Source organism: Peromyscus maniculatus, chromosome 22, assembly GCF_049852395.1.
Source record: "Peromyscus maniculatus bairdii isolate BWxNUB_F1_BW_parent chromosome 22, HU_Pman_BW_mat_3.1, whole genome shotgun sequence".
In the NCBI taxonomy this organism is placed as follows: domain Eukaryota; kingdom Metazoa; phylum Chordata; class Mammalia; order Rodentia; family Cricetidae; genus Peromyscus; species Peromyscus maniculatus.
Window position 1 is genome coordinate 2,578,709 of NC_134873.1, and position 20,205 is coordinate 2,598,913.

The 20,205-nt window shown below is 56.6% G+C and overlaps 1 protein-coding gene across 3 annotated transcripts; it reads left to right on the forward strand.

The window, feature by feature from the left end:
• Positions 1-2,736: 2,736 nt before the first annotated feature.
• On the forward strand, positions 2,737-9,856 carry Sirt6 (sirtuin 6). Of its 3 annotated transcripts, none has more exons than XM_076559901.1 (8): positions 2,737-2,985; positions 5,289-5,416; positions 5,609-5,791; positions 6,841-6,900; positions 7,833-7,928; positions 8,054-8,134; positions 8,856-8,939; positions 9,020-9,210. In XM_076559901.1, the coding sequence occupies exons 1-8, from the start codon at positions 2,920-2,922 to the stop codon at positions 9,063-9,065; spliced, it is 744 nt and encodes a 247-aa protein (XP_076416016.1). In that variant the 5' UTR covers positions 2,737-2,919; the 3' UTR covers positions 9,066-9,210. The 3 variants fall into 3 exon arrangements, with proteins under 3 accessions (XP_076416016.1, XP_076416014.1, XP_076416015.1); XM_076559899.1 differs by having other exon boundaries at positions 2,740-2,985; positions 8,816-8,939; positions 9,020-9,856; XM_076559900.1 differs by lacking the exon at positions 2,737-2,985 and adding an exon at positions 3,967-4,130 and having other exon boundaries at positions 8,816-8,939; positions 9,020-9,856.
• The last annotated feature ends 10,349 nt before the right edge of the window (positions 9,857-20,205 follow it).

Here is a 20,205-nt window from a genome sequence, read left to right on the forward strand (position 1 = left end):
CTCAGCGCAGTCACCGGAAGGGGCTGACAGACGGTAAACAGGCGTCACCGTGACATTGCTCTGCAGTCTTGAACTTGTACAAACACTGAGGCCAATAATCCCCCCACCTTCTCTGTGGAACTCCTGTTCATGAGACCCCGTGTGCTGACCCATGTCTGTCCCCCAGACAGAACGAACTCTACCTCCCCAAGTGGACTTCCTGCATTCTCCTCGGCTGGGTCACTTCCTCTACCTCTAACCTGCCTTCTAAGCAAGGAGCCGTCACCAGGCTTCGCCCAGTAACACGCTTCTTACTCAGTTAGAGGGGAGGAGACACTGGACAGCCAGTCCCTTGTAGGAAGGCCAATCACACTTGTCACTGCTCTTGGTAAACAAGAGCAATCTATTCAGGGCAGACCCACCCACCCATCCACCCACCCACCCACCCACCCATCCAGCCATCCACCCACCCATCCATCCATCCACCCATCCATCATCCATCCACCCATCCACCCACCCATCCACCCACCTATCCATCTACCCACCCACCCATCCACCCACCCATCCACCCACCCACCCATCCACCCATCCACCCATCCATCCACCCATCCACCCACCCATCCACCCATCCACCCACCCATCCATCCATCCATCCATCCATCCATCCACCCACCCATCCATCCATCCACCCACCCATCCACCCATCCATCCATCCATCCATCCATCCACCCATCCACCCACCCACCCACCCATCCACCCATCCATCCATCCATCCATCCACCCACCCACCCACCCATCCATCCACCCATCCATCCATCCACCCATCCATCCATCCATCCACCCACCCATCCATCCATTCACCCACCCACCCACCATCCATCCACCCACCCATCCATCCATCCACCCATCCACCCATCCATCCATCCACCCATCCACCCATCCATCCATCCATCCACCCATCCATCCACCCATCCACCCATCCACCCACCCATCCATCCATCCACCCATCCATCCATCCACCCACCCACCCATCCATCCATCCATCTACCCACCCACCCATCCATCCACCCATCCATCATCCATCCATGCATCAATCCACCCACCCACCCATCCATCCACCCATCCATCCACCCACCCATCCATCCATCCATCCATCCATCCATCCATCCACCCACCCACCCACCCACCCACCCATCCATCCATCCACCCACCCATCCACCCACCCATCCACCCACCCACCCATCCATCCACCCATCCACCCATCCATCATCCATCCATCCATCCACACATTCACCCATCCACCCGTCCATCCTTCCTCCTCTACACTCAATGTGACAGTTCACTCTCACCACCACCCCTACTATAAAGTTCAATCACACCCCAGGGTGAGTAACAGGACACCCAGGAGCCTCGTCCACAGGTTTCCAGTCAGGAGAATCGCAGCATGGAGGTGGGGAGGGCCTCCTGGAAGAGGTGACCGCAGCACACACAGGTCCAGTGACCTGTGGGTCCCCACAATGGTTCAGGAAGGAGGGTGCGCACTGAGCCAGGGCCGCGGCTGTCTGGTGGGACGCGTGCGCCTGTCACGAGTGTGTGGGTGCATGTGTTCGGGGTGTCACAGGCAGCCCGCTGTGGTGCAGCGCCAGGCCTCCCCTTCCCCGGGACCCAGGGCCGTGTCCACCCGGGCCTCCCCAGCCTATCTCCCTACCTCAGGCGACTCCAGGCCAGAGCCCTGCGTCCACCACAGCCTCTCTGGTTACTCGCTCCAGGTGCGAGCTGCCAGTAGCGGAGTCGGGGTGACACCCGATCAGGTTTGGGGGGGGCACCCGCCCAGGGGGATGGGGTGAGCCGAGGGAGGAGACGAGCTGCCGTTGGCCAGCGTGCTCAGCTGGGCAGCCCCAGGACCGCCTCTCCCCCGGGCCTGTGCGCTCCCACCTCCGGGAAGCCTTCCTGGGGGTCCCCGCGGGGATCAGGAGGCTCCCGTAGTCACATGCCGCCCCTCACCCGGGTCCCCAGCACCATCACTACGGCCTGGTCCTGTCTGTGACCACCAAGAGGCACGAGGGTCAGGACGGTGCCTCCCACTGCAGAGATGGCCACGGGAGGGGGTCACAGGGGCTCCCGGTGACCCCAGTATCTCCTTCTCCATCTCTCTGCATCTCTGCGCACCTCTGTGTAACATATGGGACTCGCTCCGTTCGGGGGACCTGATACTCTGTGCTATCCCTGGAGATGCACCCCAGAAACAAAGCCGAGAAAATATCGGCAGGGAGTCCGGAGGTCTTTGCTGGGCCCGGGAACCCCAAGTTCCCATGCATTCTGCCCTGTGGCCCAGAGAGGGGCAGAGACGGGCTGAGAGTCACACAGCAGAGACCCAGAGCCGCCCTGGGGTCTCACGAAGCCCAGACTGGCTTTGAACTCCCATCGGGCTGTATGCACCCGGGGCGGGGCTCCGCCCACTGAGCCAAAGCCCCAAAGGGGTTTGTTTCCACGGGTTTTGGTGGTGATTTTGTCCCCTTTATGAAACAGGGTCTCACTACACAGCCGGGCTGGCCTGGGACTCGCAATCCTCCTGCCTCGGCGCCAGTGAGTGGCCACATCAACGACAGTGGGCAGCCAGGCCTGGGGACGCAGGCAGAGTCCGCTGCCAGCACTAAAGATGGCGCGCGTGGCGTCGGCGCGGCGTCAGTGCGGCGCATGCACTCTGGAGAGAACGCCTCTTCCGCCGCTGCCACCTCACCCTCCACGTTCACCCCACACACACTCACCCCACACACACACACTCACGCACACGCATCACACACACACGCACACGCACGCACACACACCCCGGCGTCTCTAGGGAAGGTGGGTCCTCTTCCCCCGCCGTCCCTTCCCCACTTCCGGCGGAAGCGGCCTCAACAAGGGAAACTTTATTGTTCCGCGGCAGCGCCGGCGACGATGTCGGTGAATTACGCCGCCGGGCTGTCACCGTACGCGGACAAGGGCAAGTGTGGGCTGCCCGAGGTGAGGCTGCGGGGTCGGGGTGGCCGAGCGGCCCCGGGGGGTCGGGGGACGGGACGGGGGACGGACCGGGGAGCCGGGCATGGTGGGAACAGCAGGCAGCACGGCGTCTGGACCACGGGAAGGACTTCCCTGGGGGGCGGGGAGTGACGGCCCCGGGGGTCCGGGAGGGGTGCGGGGTCCGCAGGGGCGGAGACCCGGGAGAGGGGGGACCCGGGAGAGGGGGGACCCGGGAGAGGGGGGACCCGGGAGAGGGGGGACCCGGGAGAGGGGGACCCGGGAGAGGGGGGACCCGGGAGAGGGGGACCCGGGAGAGGGGGGGACCCGGGAGAGGGGGACCCGGGAGGGGGGACCCGGGAGAGGGGGGGGAGACCCGGGAGAGGGGGGACCCGGGAGAGGGGGACCCGGGAGAGGGGGACCCGGGAGAGGGGGGGACCCGGGAGAGGGGGACCCGGGAGAGGGGGGACCCGGGAGAGGGGGGGAGACCCGGGAGAGGGGGGGAGACCCGGGAGAAGGGGGGAGGAGACCCGGGAGAGAGGGCGGGGACCCGGGAGAGGGGGGACCCGGGAGAGGGGAGGAGACCCGGGAGAGAGGGCGGGGACCCGGGAGAGGGGGGGAGGCCCGGGATTGGGGGGGAGACCCGGGAGAGGGGGGGAGACCCGGGAGAGGGGAGGAGACCCGGGAGAGAGGGCGGGGACCCGGGAGAGGGGGGGAGGCCCGGGATTGGGGGGGAGACCCGGGAGAGGGGGGGAGGAGACCCGGGATTGGGGGGGGGGACCCGGGATTGGGGGGGAGACCCGGGAGAGGAGGGGAGACCCGGGAGAGGAGGGGAGACCCGGGAGAGGAGGGGGGACCCGGGAGAGGGGAGCCGCGAGGGCGGGGCCGTCAGCCTGTGGCTTCTAGGGGGTGGGGGGACTCTCTCGGTACCCCAGGCTGGCCGCGAACTCGCCCTGTACGCCAGGCTGGCCCCAAACTCACCCTGTGCCCCAGGCTGGCCCCTAACTATAGCCCAGGCTGGCCGTGAACTCGCCCTGTAGCCCAGGTGTGCCCAGATCGTAACCCCAGAGAGACCACCAAGGACGAGCACACCAGAATGCAAAAGCAAAGTTTACCTGTCATGACGGGGAACTCGACTCCAGGCATCTCAAGTGAGGCAGGGAGGAGCCCCTCTTTCTGGGGGAAGTTAGTTTTCATAGGCAAAACCCATAAAATTTCTCAGAGGGGCGTGGTTAGTACAGGTCCATCCTTGACTGGTCCAGTTTTTCCCGGGCCTGGACTTTATCTTATTCTAGCTTATCTGTTTGCCCTGTCAGGAGTTTTACATCTCATCTCCAGGGTCTGGTCATGTTATCTCTGAAGAGGGGCATCTCGCGGTTAATTGGTTACCATCAGACATCCTGACTCTTCTTTTGTTCCTGGGGCCGGCGCCATCATTTCTGGGGACTTGAAACTGGCCTGGGTCTATCTATGTTGAGATATCTTTGTCTAAGGCCCCCTTTTTGAGACAATAGAGTGAGGGTCTTGTTGTGCCTAGATCACATCCCCAAAGCCACCACTGGAGACTTTAGGTACAGAATGCAAAAGTAAGGTGTATTCTAAGTTACAAGCCTCCAGGGAGGCTCTTCCAGATCTCTCACTCACAGCAGGGAAGTTGGAAGGAGCGCTCCCCTTTCTTTGTGAGGCTAGTTCTTTTTTTGTTGTTGTTTTGTTTTTGTTTTTGTTTTTAAGATTTATTTATTTATTTATTATGTACACAGTGTTCTGCCTGTACATAACCCTGCAGGCCAGAAGAGGGCACCAGATCTCATCACAGATGGTTGTGAGCCACCATGCGGTTGCTGGGAACTGAACTCAGGACCTTTGGAAGAACAGTCAGTGCTCTTAACCTCTGAGCCATCTCTCCAGCCCATGAGGCTAGTTCTTAAAGGCACAGACCATATAATTTATTTTAACCCGCCTCCCTTTTTAGTCTTTTGGTCGAATATCCTGAGTTTTCCAAAGTCCCTGTAGCAGATACAGCCACCTGGGGAAAGGGGTCTAAGTTCTCATCTACACTTAGGAATCCTGGTTTAAGCTTCTCTTTGTCTGTAGGGGAGAGAGTGGGGGGTTTTACTGAGGTCTCACAAGGCTGGCCCTGAACTGTAGCCCAGGCTGGCCCCGAACTCGCAGGGTGCCAGGCGAGCGCCACCACACCAGGCTCGGCTCGCCTGTAGTCCGGCCGGAAGTGACCTGGGCGCCTGCTGGAACAGCGCCGCGGGGAGGGCGGGAGGGCGCCGCTGCTGACCCCGCGCCCTCTGACCCTGCAGGTCTTCGACCCGCCCGAGGAGCTGGAGCACAAGGTGTGGGAGCTGGCGCGGCTGATGTGGCAGTCCTCCAGGGTGGTCTTCCACACGGGCGCCGGCATCAGCACGGCCTGCGGCATCCCCGACTTCAGGTGTGTGACCCGGGGGGAAACCGAGGCAGGGCGGCCCGAGCACGCCAGGCGATGGCCCAGCTGCAAGGGATGCCAGGAGTGCAGTGCAGCCCTGGGGGTTTGGAGACTCGGGGCGCTGCCACGGAGCCCTGCCCCGCCCCCCGCTGCCCGTGACTCCGGGGCGGCTCTCGGGACCGATCTCTCCGTCCCCAGAGGCCCCCACGGCGTGTGGACCATGGAGGAGCGAGGCCTGGCCCCCAAGTTTGACACCACCTTCGAGAGCGCCCGGCCCTCCAAGACCCACATGGCCCTGGTGCAGCTGGAACGCGTGGGCTTCCTCAGCTTCCTGGTCAGCCAGAACGTGGACGGGCTGCACGTGCGCTCCGGCTTCCCCAGGTCAGGTGGGGCGGCGGGCGTGGGCCCCGCTGCACCTCCCTCCCTCCCCACGGACGGGCGGGGCACTTTATCCAGATGGAAAGGGTACTCTGCCCAGCCACGCCCCCAGCTCCCTCACTAGAGATTCTGGGCAGGGCTCCATCCTGACCACGCCCCCAGCCCCTCACTGGGGGATTCTGGGCGGGGCTCCACCCTGACCACGCCCCCAGCCCATCACTAGGGATTCTAGGCGGGGCTCCACCCTGACCACGCCCCCAGCTCCCTCACTAGAGATTCTGGGCGGGGCTCCATCCTGACCACGCCCCCAGCCCCTCACTGGGGATTCTGGGCGGGGCTCCATCCTGACCACGCCCCCAGCCCCTTACTGGGGATTCTGGGCAGGGCTCCATCCTGACCACGCCCCCAGCCCCTCACTGGGGATTCTGGGCGGGGCTTCACCCTGACCACGCCCCCAGCCCTCACTGGGGGATTCTAGGCGGGGCTCCACCCTGACCACGCCCCTAGCCCCTCACTGGGGATTCTAGGCGGGGCTCTTCCCTGACCACGCCTCCAGACCCTCACTGGGGATTCTAGGCGGGGCTCTTCCCTGACCACGCCCCCAGCCCCTCACTGGGGATTCTAGGCAAGTATTCTTAGGTCAACAGATTTGTTTTTTGTTAATGGCTTTTTTTAAAGCCAGTTTTTTTATGTTGTCCTGGATATCCTGGACCTCTCTGTGTAGACCAGGCTGGACTTGAGGTGACAGAGATCCACCTGCCTCTGAGTTCTGGGATTAAGGGCTTGTGCCACCACGTCCATCTGGACAACAGATTTTTGTAGTGGGGAGCAGGTATTAATGTGTTTGCAAAAATAAGGTCAGCTCTTTCTGTAACAATTCCTCAGACTGGGACAGGCTGGGGCATCTTCCCTTGATGTGAGGATCAGGAAAGAGAAGTCCATGGACCTCGTGGGTGAGCAGCCCAGGAAGGCTTCCTGGAGGCGGAGGCAGGCTGAGCAGCTGGCCCAAGCCTCCGGATTTGGAAAGGTCCTGACTCGATCCTCTTCCACAGGGACAAGCTGGCGGAGCTCCACGGAAACATGTTTGTAGAGGAATGTCCCAAGTGTAAGACGTGAGTGTCGGTGACTGCGTGTGACGGCCGGGAGGGGCGGGGCTTAGCCAGGCTCTCCAGGAGGGGCGGGGCTTAGCCGGGCTCTCCAGGAGGGGCGGGGCTTAGCCGGGCTCTCCAAGAGGGGCGGGGCTTAGCCGGGCTCTCCAGGCGGGGCGGGGCTTAGCCGGGCTCTCCCCGGGCGGGGCTCGCGCGGGTTCCTCCCCTGAGCTGGCTAAGGGGCCCTAAAACGGCCCTAGGGAAGGCTGGGGGGTGGCCCTGTCTCCAGGGACAGTCGGACAAAAACAGACTGGAAGTAGGCAGACCCTTCATTTGCAATCCCCCAAGCAAGGAGCTACAAAAAGGGGTGACACAAGCCAGGCCCTAGGAAATGAGAGGTTCTCCCTGCCCCCCACCCCCGTGGCTCCGGGCTGGAGGATGACGTGACTACACCAGAGCCTCGGCGTAAGCAAGAGCTGTGCCCTGAGCCCCTCTGTAGTGGCTCTTTTTCAGAAAGAACCTCATTCAATTGCCTGGGTTAGCCTGGAATCTGCCATCCTCCTGCCTCAGCTTCCTGGGTGCCGAGATCGCAGGTGTGAGCCATCGTGTTGGGCTTAGCTGCCTCCCTCCCCTCCCCCCACACGTAGGTGCCCTAACTCAGCCCTGTCCTTGTGTTCTGAGGCAGAGCCTCTCAGAACTGTGGCTGGCTGGTTTACTGAGCAGGCAGTGAGCTCCCGGGGTCCCCGTCTGGGCCTCCCAGCCCTGGGGTGTGAGTCTGCTCCACCGCGCCCTCCTTCACTCTGGTGACCCAAACTCAGGGCCTTGTGTGTGCATGGCGAGCACTTTCCAGACTGAGCCGTCTGCCCGTCTGTCCCCGGCTGTTGGTCTTGCTGTGTAGCCCGGGGATGAGCCTGTGCCCAGTGCACTGGCCCCACCACCCCGCTTCCCCCCTGCAGGCAGTACGTGAGAGACACGGTCGTGGGCACCATGGGCCTCAAGGCCACGGGCCGGCTCTGCACGGTGGCCAAGGCCAGGGGACTCCGGGCCTGTAGGTGAGTGACTTGCCGCGCGCGCGCGCGCGCACACACACACACACACACACACACACACGCCTGCACACGCACGCCTGCACCTGTCAGGAGGTGAGGGCCCTGACTGCCTCCCCTGGCTGCCGCAGGGGGGAGCTGAGGGACACCATTCTGGACTGGGAGGACGCCCTGCCTGACCGGGACCTGACGCTCGCTGACGAGGCCAGCAGGTATGACCCACCCTGCGCTCCCTGGGTGGGAGCATGGGATAGACTCCCACAGTGGGTCAGCAGAGGGGTCCCCTGTACACCCACACCCTGGCCAGGATGGATGCAAAGAACACAGATGACTGGAAGGTTTGTTTACTTTCTTGTTTTCAGGGTTTCTGTGGTACTGGGGAGAATACTGGGCCTTGTGTGTACTAATAAACAAGTCCTCTGCACAGTCAGCCCCTCACTGGGGATTCTGGGCGGGGCTCCACCCTGACCACGCCCCCAGCCCCTCACTGGGGATTCTGGGCGGGGCTCCACCCTGACCACGCCCCCAGCCCTCACTGGGGGATTCTAGGCGGGACTCCACCTGACCACGCCCCCAGCCCTCACTGGGGATTCTGGGCGGGGCTGCACCCTGACCACGCCCCCAGCCCTCACTGGGGGTTCTGGGCGGGGCTCCACCCTGACCACGCCCCCAGCCCCTCACTGGGGATTCTGGGCGGGGCTCCACCCTGACCACGCCCCCAGCCCCTCACTGGGGATTCTGGGCGGGGCTCCACCCTGACCACGCCCCCAGCCCCTCACTGGGGATTCTGGGCGGGGCTCCACCCTGACCACGCCCCCAGCCCCTCACTGGGGATTCTGGGCGGGGCTCCACTCTGACCACGCCCCCAGCCCCTCACTGCTTCCTGCTCCCAGGACGGCAGACCTGTCAGTCACCCTGGGCACCTCGCTGCAGATCCGTCCCAGCGGGAACCTGCCCCTTGCCACTAAGCGTCGGGGAGGCCGTCTGGTCATTGTCAACCTGCAGCCCACAAAACACGTATGTGCCGGTGCCCTGCGCTGTGGCCCGCCTGCCCTGCCGTGTCCTCTGCCCCGCCTGACCATCCCTCATTCCGGCAGGACCGCCAGGCTGACCTGCGCATCCACGGCTATGTGGACGAGGTGATGAGCAGGCTCATGAAGCATCTGGGGCTGGAGATCCCCACCTGGGAAGGACCCCGCGTGCTGGACAAGGCCCTGCCACCCCTGCCGCGCCCAGCTGCACCCAAGGCTGAGCCCCCTGCGCATTTCAATGGCTCGGTGCACGCTCCATGTAAGCCAGAGCCCGACAGCCCTGTACCCCACAGGCCCCCCAAAAGAGTGAAGACCGAGGCTGTCCCCAGCTGACCCGAGTGTGTGGGGCGGGAGGGGTACTTGTAGGAACCACACATGTTGGGATTTTTGTTTTGTTTTTTATGTGCTGTGCACTGAGCCCAAACTTGCACATGCCATGCCCCGCCTTTTTCAAATTTTTCTTTGAGACATGGGCTCCCTAAATCGGTCAGGCTGGCCTTGAACTTGCTGCTGTAGCCCAGGCTGGCCTGGAGCTAGCGCCCTGCCCACCCTCAGCCTCCACAGTAGCAGGGATGGCATGCGGACGCCACCGGGCCCAGCACAGCCCTTCCGAGTCTCACTGTGCCCCTTGTCCGGGTCCCTCCGTGGAGTCTCGGGACACAGGGAGTCCCACGGCGGGTGGAAGAGGCTGTGTCCCAGGGCTGGGGATTCGCGTGCCTCTCCACCCGCCACACCCCGCTTGTGACTCAGGATGTGCCCGAGGGGCAGCCACACACTCCACCCCCACCCCCTTGACCCAGAGCCACCGGGGATGTCTGTGCAGAGGAGGGACCCGGGACCCATCTGCGCTGGGGCCCCCGGCTTCCAGGAGCCCCCACTGCAATAAACACAGAATTCCTTTCATTTCTTTTAAATTTTATTACATTCACTTATTTCCTTTCCGTGTGCACGTGTGCGTGTGTGTCTGTATGTACGGTATCGGTTCATGTGTGGTGTCAGGACAACTTGAAGGAGTCAGGTCTCTCCTTCCACCGGATGGCTCCCAGGCATGGAACTCGGGTCACCAGGCGAGGCTGCCTTTCCCAGCCCAACCTTCTCACCAGCCCTGGCCTGCACTATTAGCCTGAATGTGTTAGAGTCCCTAGCCAGCCTGTCCCAAACAGTTAAGATTCTTTTACAGTCATTGTACCCCAAGATGTCCAGATCTGTGGATTAGACCGTTCCTGTGGCACCCTTCCTCTGCAGCTGTCCCCCCCCTCCCTAAGGCCGGGACAGGTCTTCTAGGACTCTCTTATGCCCACACATCACCCTACACGTGGTTTTTGAGACAGGGTCTCACTGAGCCTAGAGTGCACCCATGTGGGTGCTGGGACTAGAACTCGGGTCCTCTGCCAGAACGGCCAATGCTCTGACCACTGGGTCAGGTCTCCAGCCCCCTGCCTCTCATACACATTCTTCTCTTGAGACAGTCTCACTATGTATCCCTGGCTGCCTGGGGTCACAGAGATCAAAGGCGTGGCCCACCACGCCCTGGCAAGGCCTGCCTTTTTTATGTGAGTCCTGGGGATTTGAACCCAGGTCCTCATGCTTACACTGAGCCAAGTCCCAGCAGCTCTTAGGCATCTGGTTGGTCAGCCCAGCTGCTGTGCCCAGCTTGGCACTGTTTGGAGGTCAGAGAAGTGAGGACACTCAGGGAATTGTCGCTCTCCTGCTGTCTCCCTTGTGTCTGTCTGTCTGTCTGTCTGTCTGTCTGTCTGTGTGTCCTGTCTATGTTTCTCCGTGTCTCTCTGTCGTGGGATATTTGTACACTGTGTGAAGATAAATTGCTGTGATTGGTCTAATAAAGAGCTGAACGGCCAATAGCTAGACATGAGGAATAGGCGGGACTTCCGGGGGGGGGGGCAGGAGATGAATTTAGGTGTGCGTCAGATGCTGAGACATGGAGGGAGTTGGACATACCGAATGGGAAAAAAAAGGTAAAAAGCCACGAGGCGAAACATAGATTAATATAAATGGGTTAATTTGCGTTATAAGAGCTAGTGGGACAAGCCTAAGCTGAGGCCGAGAGTTCGTAATTAATAAGTCTCTGTGTCGTTATTTGTGAGCTGGTGGCCAACAGCAAAGCCTGCTACATCTGTCTGTCCCATCTCTTGCTGTCTGTGTCTCTGTCTCCTCAATGCCCACTACAGAGGAGGATTCCCCACCCACCCGCATTCTAGACAAGCTGGTCACTCAGTCTTCAGTGGCTGAGCCTGGAGAACTGACTGATCATAGGTGCTCGAGGCGGGAGCCCCTGGTCACTATATCCAGTGATCTCTAGTAATTCAGAGGGGGTGGGTAGAGGGGACTGGACACTTGCCCAATCAGGAGCACTGACATCACCAGCTTGGTCCAATCAGAGTCCAGGGTGGGGATCTTGAATGCTGCCCTGGGAGTACCAGTGATCCCTGCCCTATCCCCACTCCCACCCCTGACATCTCCCCAGCCCCACTCCCACCCCTGACATCTCCCCAGCCCCACTCCCACCCCTGACATCTCCCCAGCCCCACTCCCACCCCTGATGTCTCCCCAGCCCCACTCCCACCCCTGACGTCTCCCCAGCCCCACTCCCACCCCTGACATCTCCCCAGCCCCACTCCCACCCCTGACATCTCCCCAGCCCCACTCCCACCCCTGATGTCTCCCCAGCCCCACTCCCACCCCTGACGTCTCCCCAGCCCCACTCCCACCCCTGACATCTCCCCAGCCCCACTCCCACCCCTGATGTCTCCCCAGCCCCACTCCCACCCCTGACATCTCCCCAGCCCCACTCTCACCCCCCAATTCCCATTTGTAGTGGCAACTGTAATGGAGAGACACCACAGAAATCGTTAAATATGGAGACATCTTTTTTTTTCAGCTTTTCTTTTTTTCTTTATTTTTTACATGAATGCCCTGTCTTCATGTACACCTGCATGCCAGAAGAGGGCATCAGATCTCATTACAGATGGTTGTGAGCCACCATGTGGTTGCTGGGAATTGAACTCAGGACTTCTGGAAGTGCATCCAGTGCTCTTAACTGCTGAGCCATCTCTCCAGCCCCTGGAGGCATTTTTATATATGGCTCCAAATCTTCACCTGGACCAAGAAGTCCCCCACCTCCACTGTGAGTGACACAGTTCGAACCCAGCAAAGTCTCCATACAATATTCATCTCTCGAGGTTCACCCTGGACAGCCATCCAGTGCCAGGACGGAGGTCAGGCTTACAGGTGTCTCTCTTTGCTAAAAACACTGGAAAGAAGCTCCAAAGACACGTGATACCACGCACTGGAGAGAAGCCATCTGTGTAAGGAGTGTGGGGGACCATCAGCCATCCCTCAGCTTTTTGAAGACATAATAACATGCACCTGTTGTTTGTTTTTGCTCTTTGGGGAGCCCACCACCCAGCTCCCAAATACATCACACACCAAGGCTTATTCTTAATTACAAATGCCCGGCCTTAGCTTGACTTGTTTCTTGCCAGCTTTTCTTAGCTTTACATTAGCCTGTCTACCTTCCGCCTCTGGGCTTTTACCTTCTTCCGTTTCTCTGTATCTTTCTTACTCCGTTGCTGGTTGTGTAGCTGGGTGACTGGCCCCTGAGGTCCTCCTCCTTCTCTTGGTCCTGCTTCCTCTCGTTCCTTGATGTTTCTCCTCCCAGATTTCCTCCCAGAAACAAGCCAAGCTAAGGCCGAGCATTCATGATTGATAATAAGTCTCTGTGTCTTTATTTGGGTTAGTGGCCCAAAGAAAATTCCAACTACACACATGAGCCCAGCAGTGGTGATACACACCTTTAACCCCAGCACTCGGGAGGCAGAGGCAGGCAGGTCTCTGAGTTTGAGGCCAGCCTGGGCTACAGAATGAGTTCCAGAACAGGCTCCAAAGCTATAGAGAAACCCTGTCTCAAAAAAACAAAATAAAAAAGACACATGAAATGACACCCTGCAAAAAGCACCAGGCATGCAGTGTGGGTCACCCTACAAAGGGACTCCTGCACAGTGCTCCAGAGGCAGCTGGACACAGAAGAAGCAATCCCATGAAGTTGTGCGTGTGTGTTTTTATTTGTGGCTGTGAGTGTGTGCACGTGTGTGTGCAGATGTGCCCGTGCACGTGTAGGGCCCTGTACCCAAATGCAGAGGCTAAAATGAGTGTCAGGGTCCCCTATCGATCCCTTTCAGGCAGACTCTCTCCCTGAACCTGGGCCTCACGTTTCTCAGCGAGGCCAGAAGCAAGTCCGGTGACCCCCATGCCATTGCCCACTCAGAACCAGGGTTGGAGGCCGCAGCAGAAACCCAGCTTTTCCATGAGTGCTGGGATCCGAACCCCACATCTCATGATCGGGGAGCAAGCTCTCTACAGCTTGAACCGTCCTGTCCCCCCACCCCATCCCACCCCCACCACCCCCCACCCCCGCAGCCTCTGTAGTGGGCTTTGATGCACAGCTAGGCTTGAATTATGCTTTGTCTGATGGCAGCCCGTCACAGATTAGAATCACCCGGGTGGGGGGTGCACCTCAAGAGCTACCCGACTGCCCTGACTGGCCTGAAAGGTCCACGCCTTTGCCAGCAGCCCAGGTATAAAAAGTTGGTCATGGGAAACATGGTCTCACTTCCGGCTCATGTGGCCTCCCTCCAGGGCTGACCCGCCCACCGCTGCTGGTGGTGGCAGGACCAGTGTCCCCAAGCATGCATCGTGGAATAGGGACCTGTGGCTCTCCAGGGACCTTCTGGTGTCAGATTGGGAGTACTGAGGAAGCCCACGTTGTGGACTCATTAACTATCTAAAGTCTTCAGTGGGGGCTTTGGGGACTGTGATTTAGGCCAGGCCAGTTTCAAGTCCCCAGAAATGATGGCACCAGCCCCAGGAACAAAAGAACAGAGTCAGGATGTCTGATGGTAACCAATTAACCACGAGATGCCCCTCTCCAGAGATAACATGACCAGACCCCGGAGATGAGTTGTAAAACTCCTGACAGGGCAAACAGATAAGATAAAATAAGATAAAGTCCAGGCCCGGGAAAAACTGGACCAATCAAGGATGGACCCGTACTAATCCCCTCCCCTCTAAGAAATTTTATGGGTTTTGCCTATAAAAACTAACTTCCCCAAGAAAGAGGTACTCCTCTCTGCCTCACTGTATTGGGTGTAGGAATGAGTCCCTGTCTAGACTTGTATCTGCAGAATAAACCTTGCTGTTGCATTCTGGACATCCAAAGGTCTACGGTGGTCTCTTTGGGGGGGTCACAATCTGGGCATAACACAAGCTCAGTTTTTAAAGGCAAAAACCACAAGGTTACATCAGTTAGGGGTGCTAGTATGGGTACAATTCTGATTGGCTCAAGATTTAGGGGCTTTTCAGAATTTCTGTGTTATCTTACTTTGTAGTTTTGTGGGGTTTTTTAATATTTTGTTTCAAGTAAACAAACACTTTTTTTTATAATTTTTTTATTTATTCATTATGTATACATTATTCTGCTTGCATGTGTCCCTGCAGGCCAGAAGAGGGCACCAGATCTCATTACAAGTGGTTGTGAGCCACCATGTGGTTGCTGGGAATTGAACTCAGGTCCTCTGGAAGAGCAGTGCTCTTAACCACTGAGCCATCTCTCCAGCCCCTACTTTGTCGTTTTAACTGGTTGTTTGTCAAACTTTATAGACTACCTCTGGCATTGGGGGCATTCTGTGGTTAATCAGTTGCTACCAGATAGTCCTTCAAACATCCTGACTTTGTCCTGGGACCTATGTCAGCAGCTCTGAGAATTTTTGAAACTCAGGCCTGTTTCAAGCTAGGGTGAGGGGCTTGCTTGAAATGCAGTTGTAAGGATTCTGTCCTTAATTACATCACCATCCTGTGACTTTGTCCCAGCCTAAAAAGCGGGTAGGCCCTCTGTGCGCCCCCCTTCCCTTTCTGCTCTCTCCTTCTGTTTGTCCTCTTCCCCTCCCCCAGTAAAGCTCTAAAAAGGTAACCGTGGCCTGTGATTATTCCAGTCAGCACTCTCCTCTGCGGGCATGGCCACTGCGGCGGCCAGCCACGAGCAGAGCGTCGTCATTTAACCAACAGCGGGTGCTTTGGTTCTTCACTAGGGAGGTGAGATGGAGGACGAAGGGACAGAGGACGAAGATGAGGCCAAAAGCACAGGAGCTTACTAAAACAATGAGGACAGGAAAAGTGGGCACAGAGAGGAGCTGAGTGTAAGGACAGGGTTGAAGCTGTACAGATATAATTTTGTCATAGAGGAACAAAGTAACGGACAAAAAAAGCATGGTGTGTGTAGACTCCTTTCCCTCAGATAACCGCACACCAGATGTACGGTCTTTCCCAGGACTCTGGGAGGAATTTCCTCAGGGCCGGCCTTGGGAAAATTCTGTTATCTTTACTACCACAGGCACTATGTGTGACTTTGTCCCTGGATGGTGCAGCAAGCATGGTGACCCCTCCTCCACAGGTCAGGTCTGGGGAGGATTCTGTTACATGGAGCCCAATGTATGCAGCTCTCAAAGCTGAGTTCAGTTATTACGTTGAGTTATGTGTTGCTAGAAATAATACACATTTGGACCAGCAAGAGGGCTCCATGCATAAAGGGCCTTGCTACCGAGCTTGATGACCTGAGTTAATTCCCTGGAAAAGAGAGCACCAGCTTTACAGGTTGTCCTCTGCTCTCCACATGCATGGCATGCCACATGTACCCCCAACTAACTCACCATCCAACCAAAGCAACCAAACACAGTCAACTAACTCACCATCTAACTAAATAAATTAATAGATAAATAAGAGAGCGATTCATGGGCTGAGGAGATGGCTCAGCAGTTAAAGTCCTTACCCACTAGCAAAGGTCTAGCCTTCACATGTCCAGAATGTACATAAATTGCACATGGTATGGCAGCCTACCTTTAATTCCAGCCTTGAAAGGGTGACGGGGACCTGGTTTCATTGCAAGGCCCCAACTTAAAGACCTAAAGTAGAGAGAGATGGAAAAAGAATCCAACAACAACCCGAGACATGGTCTCATGTAGCCTAGGCTGGCCCCAAACTCACGGTTTAGACAAGTGTAGCTGAAGTTTTCTCCAGTCCTGCCTGTCCCACAGTCAGGACAAATCTCTCTCACCCGCCAGTCCGGCAGCCGCTCAGACCCAACCGAGTAAACACAGAGATTTATATTGCTTACAAACTGTATGGCCGTGGCAGGCTTCTTGCTAACTGTTCTTTTAACTTAAATTAATCCATTTCTATAAATCTATACCTTGCCACATGGCTCGTGGCTTACCAGTGTCTTACAGGTTAGTACTCATGGCAGCGGCTGGCAGCATCTCCTGACTCAGCCTCCCTGTTTCCAGAATTCTTTTCTCTTCTTGTCCCACCTATACTTCCTGCTGGCTACTGGCCAATCAGCATTTTGTTTATACAACATGATATCCACAGCAGACAAGGATGACCTGGGACTACTGATTCTCTGGTGTCCTCCTCTCCAGGGCTGGGATGCTGGGTGTACATTACCATGCCTGATTCCTGTGGAGCCAGGCAGGCAGACTCGGCACCAGGGTTCACCCACTGGAGTTTAAAGGAAATGCCCCTTGCACCCTCTTCATTGGAACTTTGGGAAAGGCAACTGCAGGCGACATCCCACTCATCAAGGGCCCTAACGGTCATGGGTGTTTGTGCACTGTGTCAAGGTGGACTGCTGTGATTGTATCAAAGACTGTTGGGATCCAGCCTCTAAGTCTTCTTCCCAGGGTTTCCAGAAGAGTCTGAAGGTAAAGAATCAAAGCACGCCGGGCGGTGGTGGCGCACGCCTTTAATCCCAGCACTCGGGAGGCAGAGGCAGGCGGATCTCTATGAGTTCGAGGCCAGCCTGGACTACCAAGTAAGTCCCAGGAAAGGCGCAAAGCTACACAGAGAAACCCTGTCTCGAAAAACCATAAAAAAAAAAAAAAAAAAGAATCAAAGCACACAGAGCTCTTTGGTCCATTCACTTTATTCTTCTCATATAAAATTCTATCTCCACAGCTTCAGTTCTGTTCTCATACTTGGCTCCTCTCTGTCCCTTCTCCTCCTGTCCTCTCATAGTTCTAAGTTCTTTTCGTCCCGTTCTCATCTCCGTCCTCCTTCCTGTCTCTATCTTTGTTCCTCTCCTCTTCCCATGACCCGTGTCCCTACACCCACGGTCAGCAATACTCCACCCTGCCACTTTCTGCTCGGCCGGGCAAGTCGGCCTGGAGCTAGGAAATCTGCCTTATCGCTTCACTGCACCTGGTCTCCAAAAACCATTTTCCTGAGTTCATTGTCTGAGGGAAATCTGGGGGTGCTACTAAGGCTGTAAGAAAGAGGGTCTGAGCTTTGCACGAGAAACAAAGCTTTGTACCTAAGGTCCGCCTGACCTAGGCGGTGTCTCCATATGGGTATTTACCTAGCAGGTGGCCTGGAATGCTGTATTGTCTGTCATTTGGCCTTGGATTTGGGCTAAAGGAGCTGGCCCTGGCTTTGTGTGCTTGCTAAAGGAGAAAACTGCAGAAGGCAGACTTCTGAATTCTTTTTGTTGTTGTTGTTGTTTGTTTTTTTGAGACAGGGTTTCTCTGTGTAGCTTTGCGCCTTTTCTGGATCTCACTCTGTAGCCCAGGCTGGCCTCGAACTCACAAAGATCTGCCTGCCTCTGCCTCCCTAGTACTGGGATCAAAGGTGTGTGCTGCCACTGCCCAGCTCAGACTTTTGAATTCTAATGCTAAAAAGGAACAGAAAGTCTGAAAGCAGGAAGCCTCGCCTGTGTGACTGTATCCAAATACCTTAGTTGTGTTTGCCCAAGGAATGATAAGTCCATACTGTTTAGAAGTTCTTGACATGAGAGCACACATGAAATTCATAGCAGAAAACAGCTGATATATTAAAAGCCAAATACTCCTTGAGACTTGGCCTCCTCTGGGAGAATTCCTTGATTCTTCCAGGTAATGGTGTTGCCATAGTCAGCTGAATTCTTACTTCAGATTCCTGTGGCCTGCATCATGATTGGTATAACAAAAAGCTGGACAGCCAATAGCTAGGCAGGACTTCAGGGCAGAGAGAGAACTCTGGGAAGAAGAAGGTGAAATCGCCAGCCAGAAGCAGAGGAGAGGATCGTGAGCAACATGGAGAGAGGAGGCAACAGTCACTTGACAGACTGCAGATTAATAGGAATGGGTTAATTTAAGTTATAAGAACTAGTTAGGGCTGGGCGATGGTGGCACACGCCTTTAATCCCAGCACTCAGGAGGCAGAGCCAGGTGGATCTCTGTGAGTTCGAGGCCAGCCTGGTCTACAGAGCGAGTTCCAGGAGAGGCGCAAAGCTACACAGAGAAACCCTGTCTCAAAAAACAAAACAACAAAAGAAGAACTGGTTAGGAAGAAGCCTAAGCTCATAGGCCGAGCTTTCATAGTTAATATAAGTATCCGTAGGTTATTTGGGAGCTGGCTGGTGGGACAGAGAACGACCCATTACACTTGTAAAAATGTGAATTCTCTTGAGAGGAGAGGACCTGAACTGAGGATGCTCCTAGACAGGTTCCTGCAAAACCAACAGTCAAGGAATGCCGGTTCCAGATTCAGCCACCAAGGCACACAGGGGTCACTGCATCTGCTGCAGCGGAGCCGGGCAGGCTACATCCTGCTCTTCCAGCACTGTCCACATGCTGCTGGTTAACAGGCACACAAGGATGCAAGATTGAATGAAGGCCCCAAGGGGTCTCCGTGGCTTCAGGGAGTGGCCAAGGCCAGGCCATTTGTGGCAGGGTCTGCATCCCTGAAGGGAGGCCCTGAGAGTTCACTGTGTGAAGCTTTGAAGGTGAGATATATCAACAGACACAGAATAGAGCTGGTCCACAGACCAGGCCAAGTGCATTGTGGGCAGCAAAGCTGCGGGGGGTGGGGACCGTATCTTAGTCAGTGTTCTCTGCCGTGAGGAGACACCGTGACCTCACCAACTCTCATAAAACGAAGCATTTAATCAGGGCTGGATGTGGTGGCTCACGCCTTTAAACCCAGCGCTTGGGAGGCAGAGGCAGGTGATCTCTGTGAGTTTGAGGCCAGCCTGGTCTACAGAGTGAGTTCCAGGACAGCCGGGGCTACACAAAGAAACCCATCCCAAAAAAACAAGATTAAAAAACAAACAAACAAACAAACGTTTTCAGAGGTTAGTCTGAGAGCATCATGGTGGGAATAGACCAGCATGGCACTGGAGCATTAGTAAGTAGCTGAGAACTTCACACCCTGATCCACAGGCAGCATGCAGAGAGAGAGGCACTGGGCCTGCCGTGGGGGCTCCTGAAACCTCAGAGCCCACCCCAGTGACACACCCACTCCAGCAAAGCCACACCCCCAAGCCTTCCCAAACAGTTCCACTGACGAAGCATTCAAACATATGCACCTATGGAAGCTGTTCTTATTCAATCCACCGTAGACCACTTGACCCTTTGGAGCCGAAATGATCCTGTCTGAGTCCCAGATGGTATGCATGGAGTTATGGGGTAGGGGCTACCCTGCTGGGTTCCTGTCTTCTTTGGTCTTATTATTCTTAGCTGCGACCCCATTTCTCCCTCCTGGAATAGGAATATTTCTGTGCCAATGTCTGTTGCAAATGTGTAGCTTAATTTTTTTAAATTGTACTCACAGTTAAGAGATTACCTAGAGTTTAAGGTGTAAATTGTGAACTTTAAAAAAATTAAGCCGGGCGGTGGTGGCGCACACCTGTAATCCCAGCACTCGGGAGGCAGAGGCAGGTGGATCTCTGTGAGTTCGAGGCCAGCCTGGGCTACCAAGTGAGTTTCAGGAAAGGCGCAAAGCTACACAGAGAAACCCTGTCTCGAAAAAAAAAAATTATTACTTTTATGTGTATGGGTGTTTGTGGTGGTTTGAGAGAAAATGGCCCCCAGGTTTCAGGCGCTATTAGGAAGTGTGACCTTGTTGGAATATGTGTGGGGATGGGCTTTGAGACCTCATACATGCTCAAGATACCACCCAGTGTCTCAGACCACTTCCGGTTGCCTGCAAGATATAGGACTCTCAGCTACCTCTCCAGCACCATGTCTGCCTGGACACTGCCATGTCCCACCATGATGATAATGGACTGAACCTGTAAAACCGTAAGCTACCACCTCAATTAAATGTTGTCTTTTATAAGAGTTGCTGTGGCCGGGCTGGTGGCACACGCCTTTAATCCCAGCACTTGGAAGGCAGAGCCAGGCGGATCTCTGTGAGTTCGAGGCTAG

Excerpts from the sequence above, each read along its gene's own strand:
- Sirt6 (XM_076559899.1), top strand. The coding sequence starts at position 2,920 with ATGTCGGTGAATTACGCCGCCGGGCTGTCACCGTACGCGGACAAGGGC. Across the intron at positions 5,417-5,608 it reads TGCGGCATCCCCGACTTCAG|AGGCCCCCACGGCGTGTGGA; the intron begins GTGTGTGACCCG and ends CTCCGTCCCCAG. Across the intron at positions 7,929-8,053 it reads AGGGGACTCCGGGCCTGTAG|GGGGGAGCTGAGGGACACCA; the intron begins GTGAGTGACTTG and ends TGGCTGCCGCAG.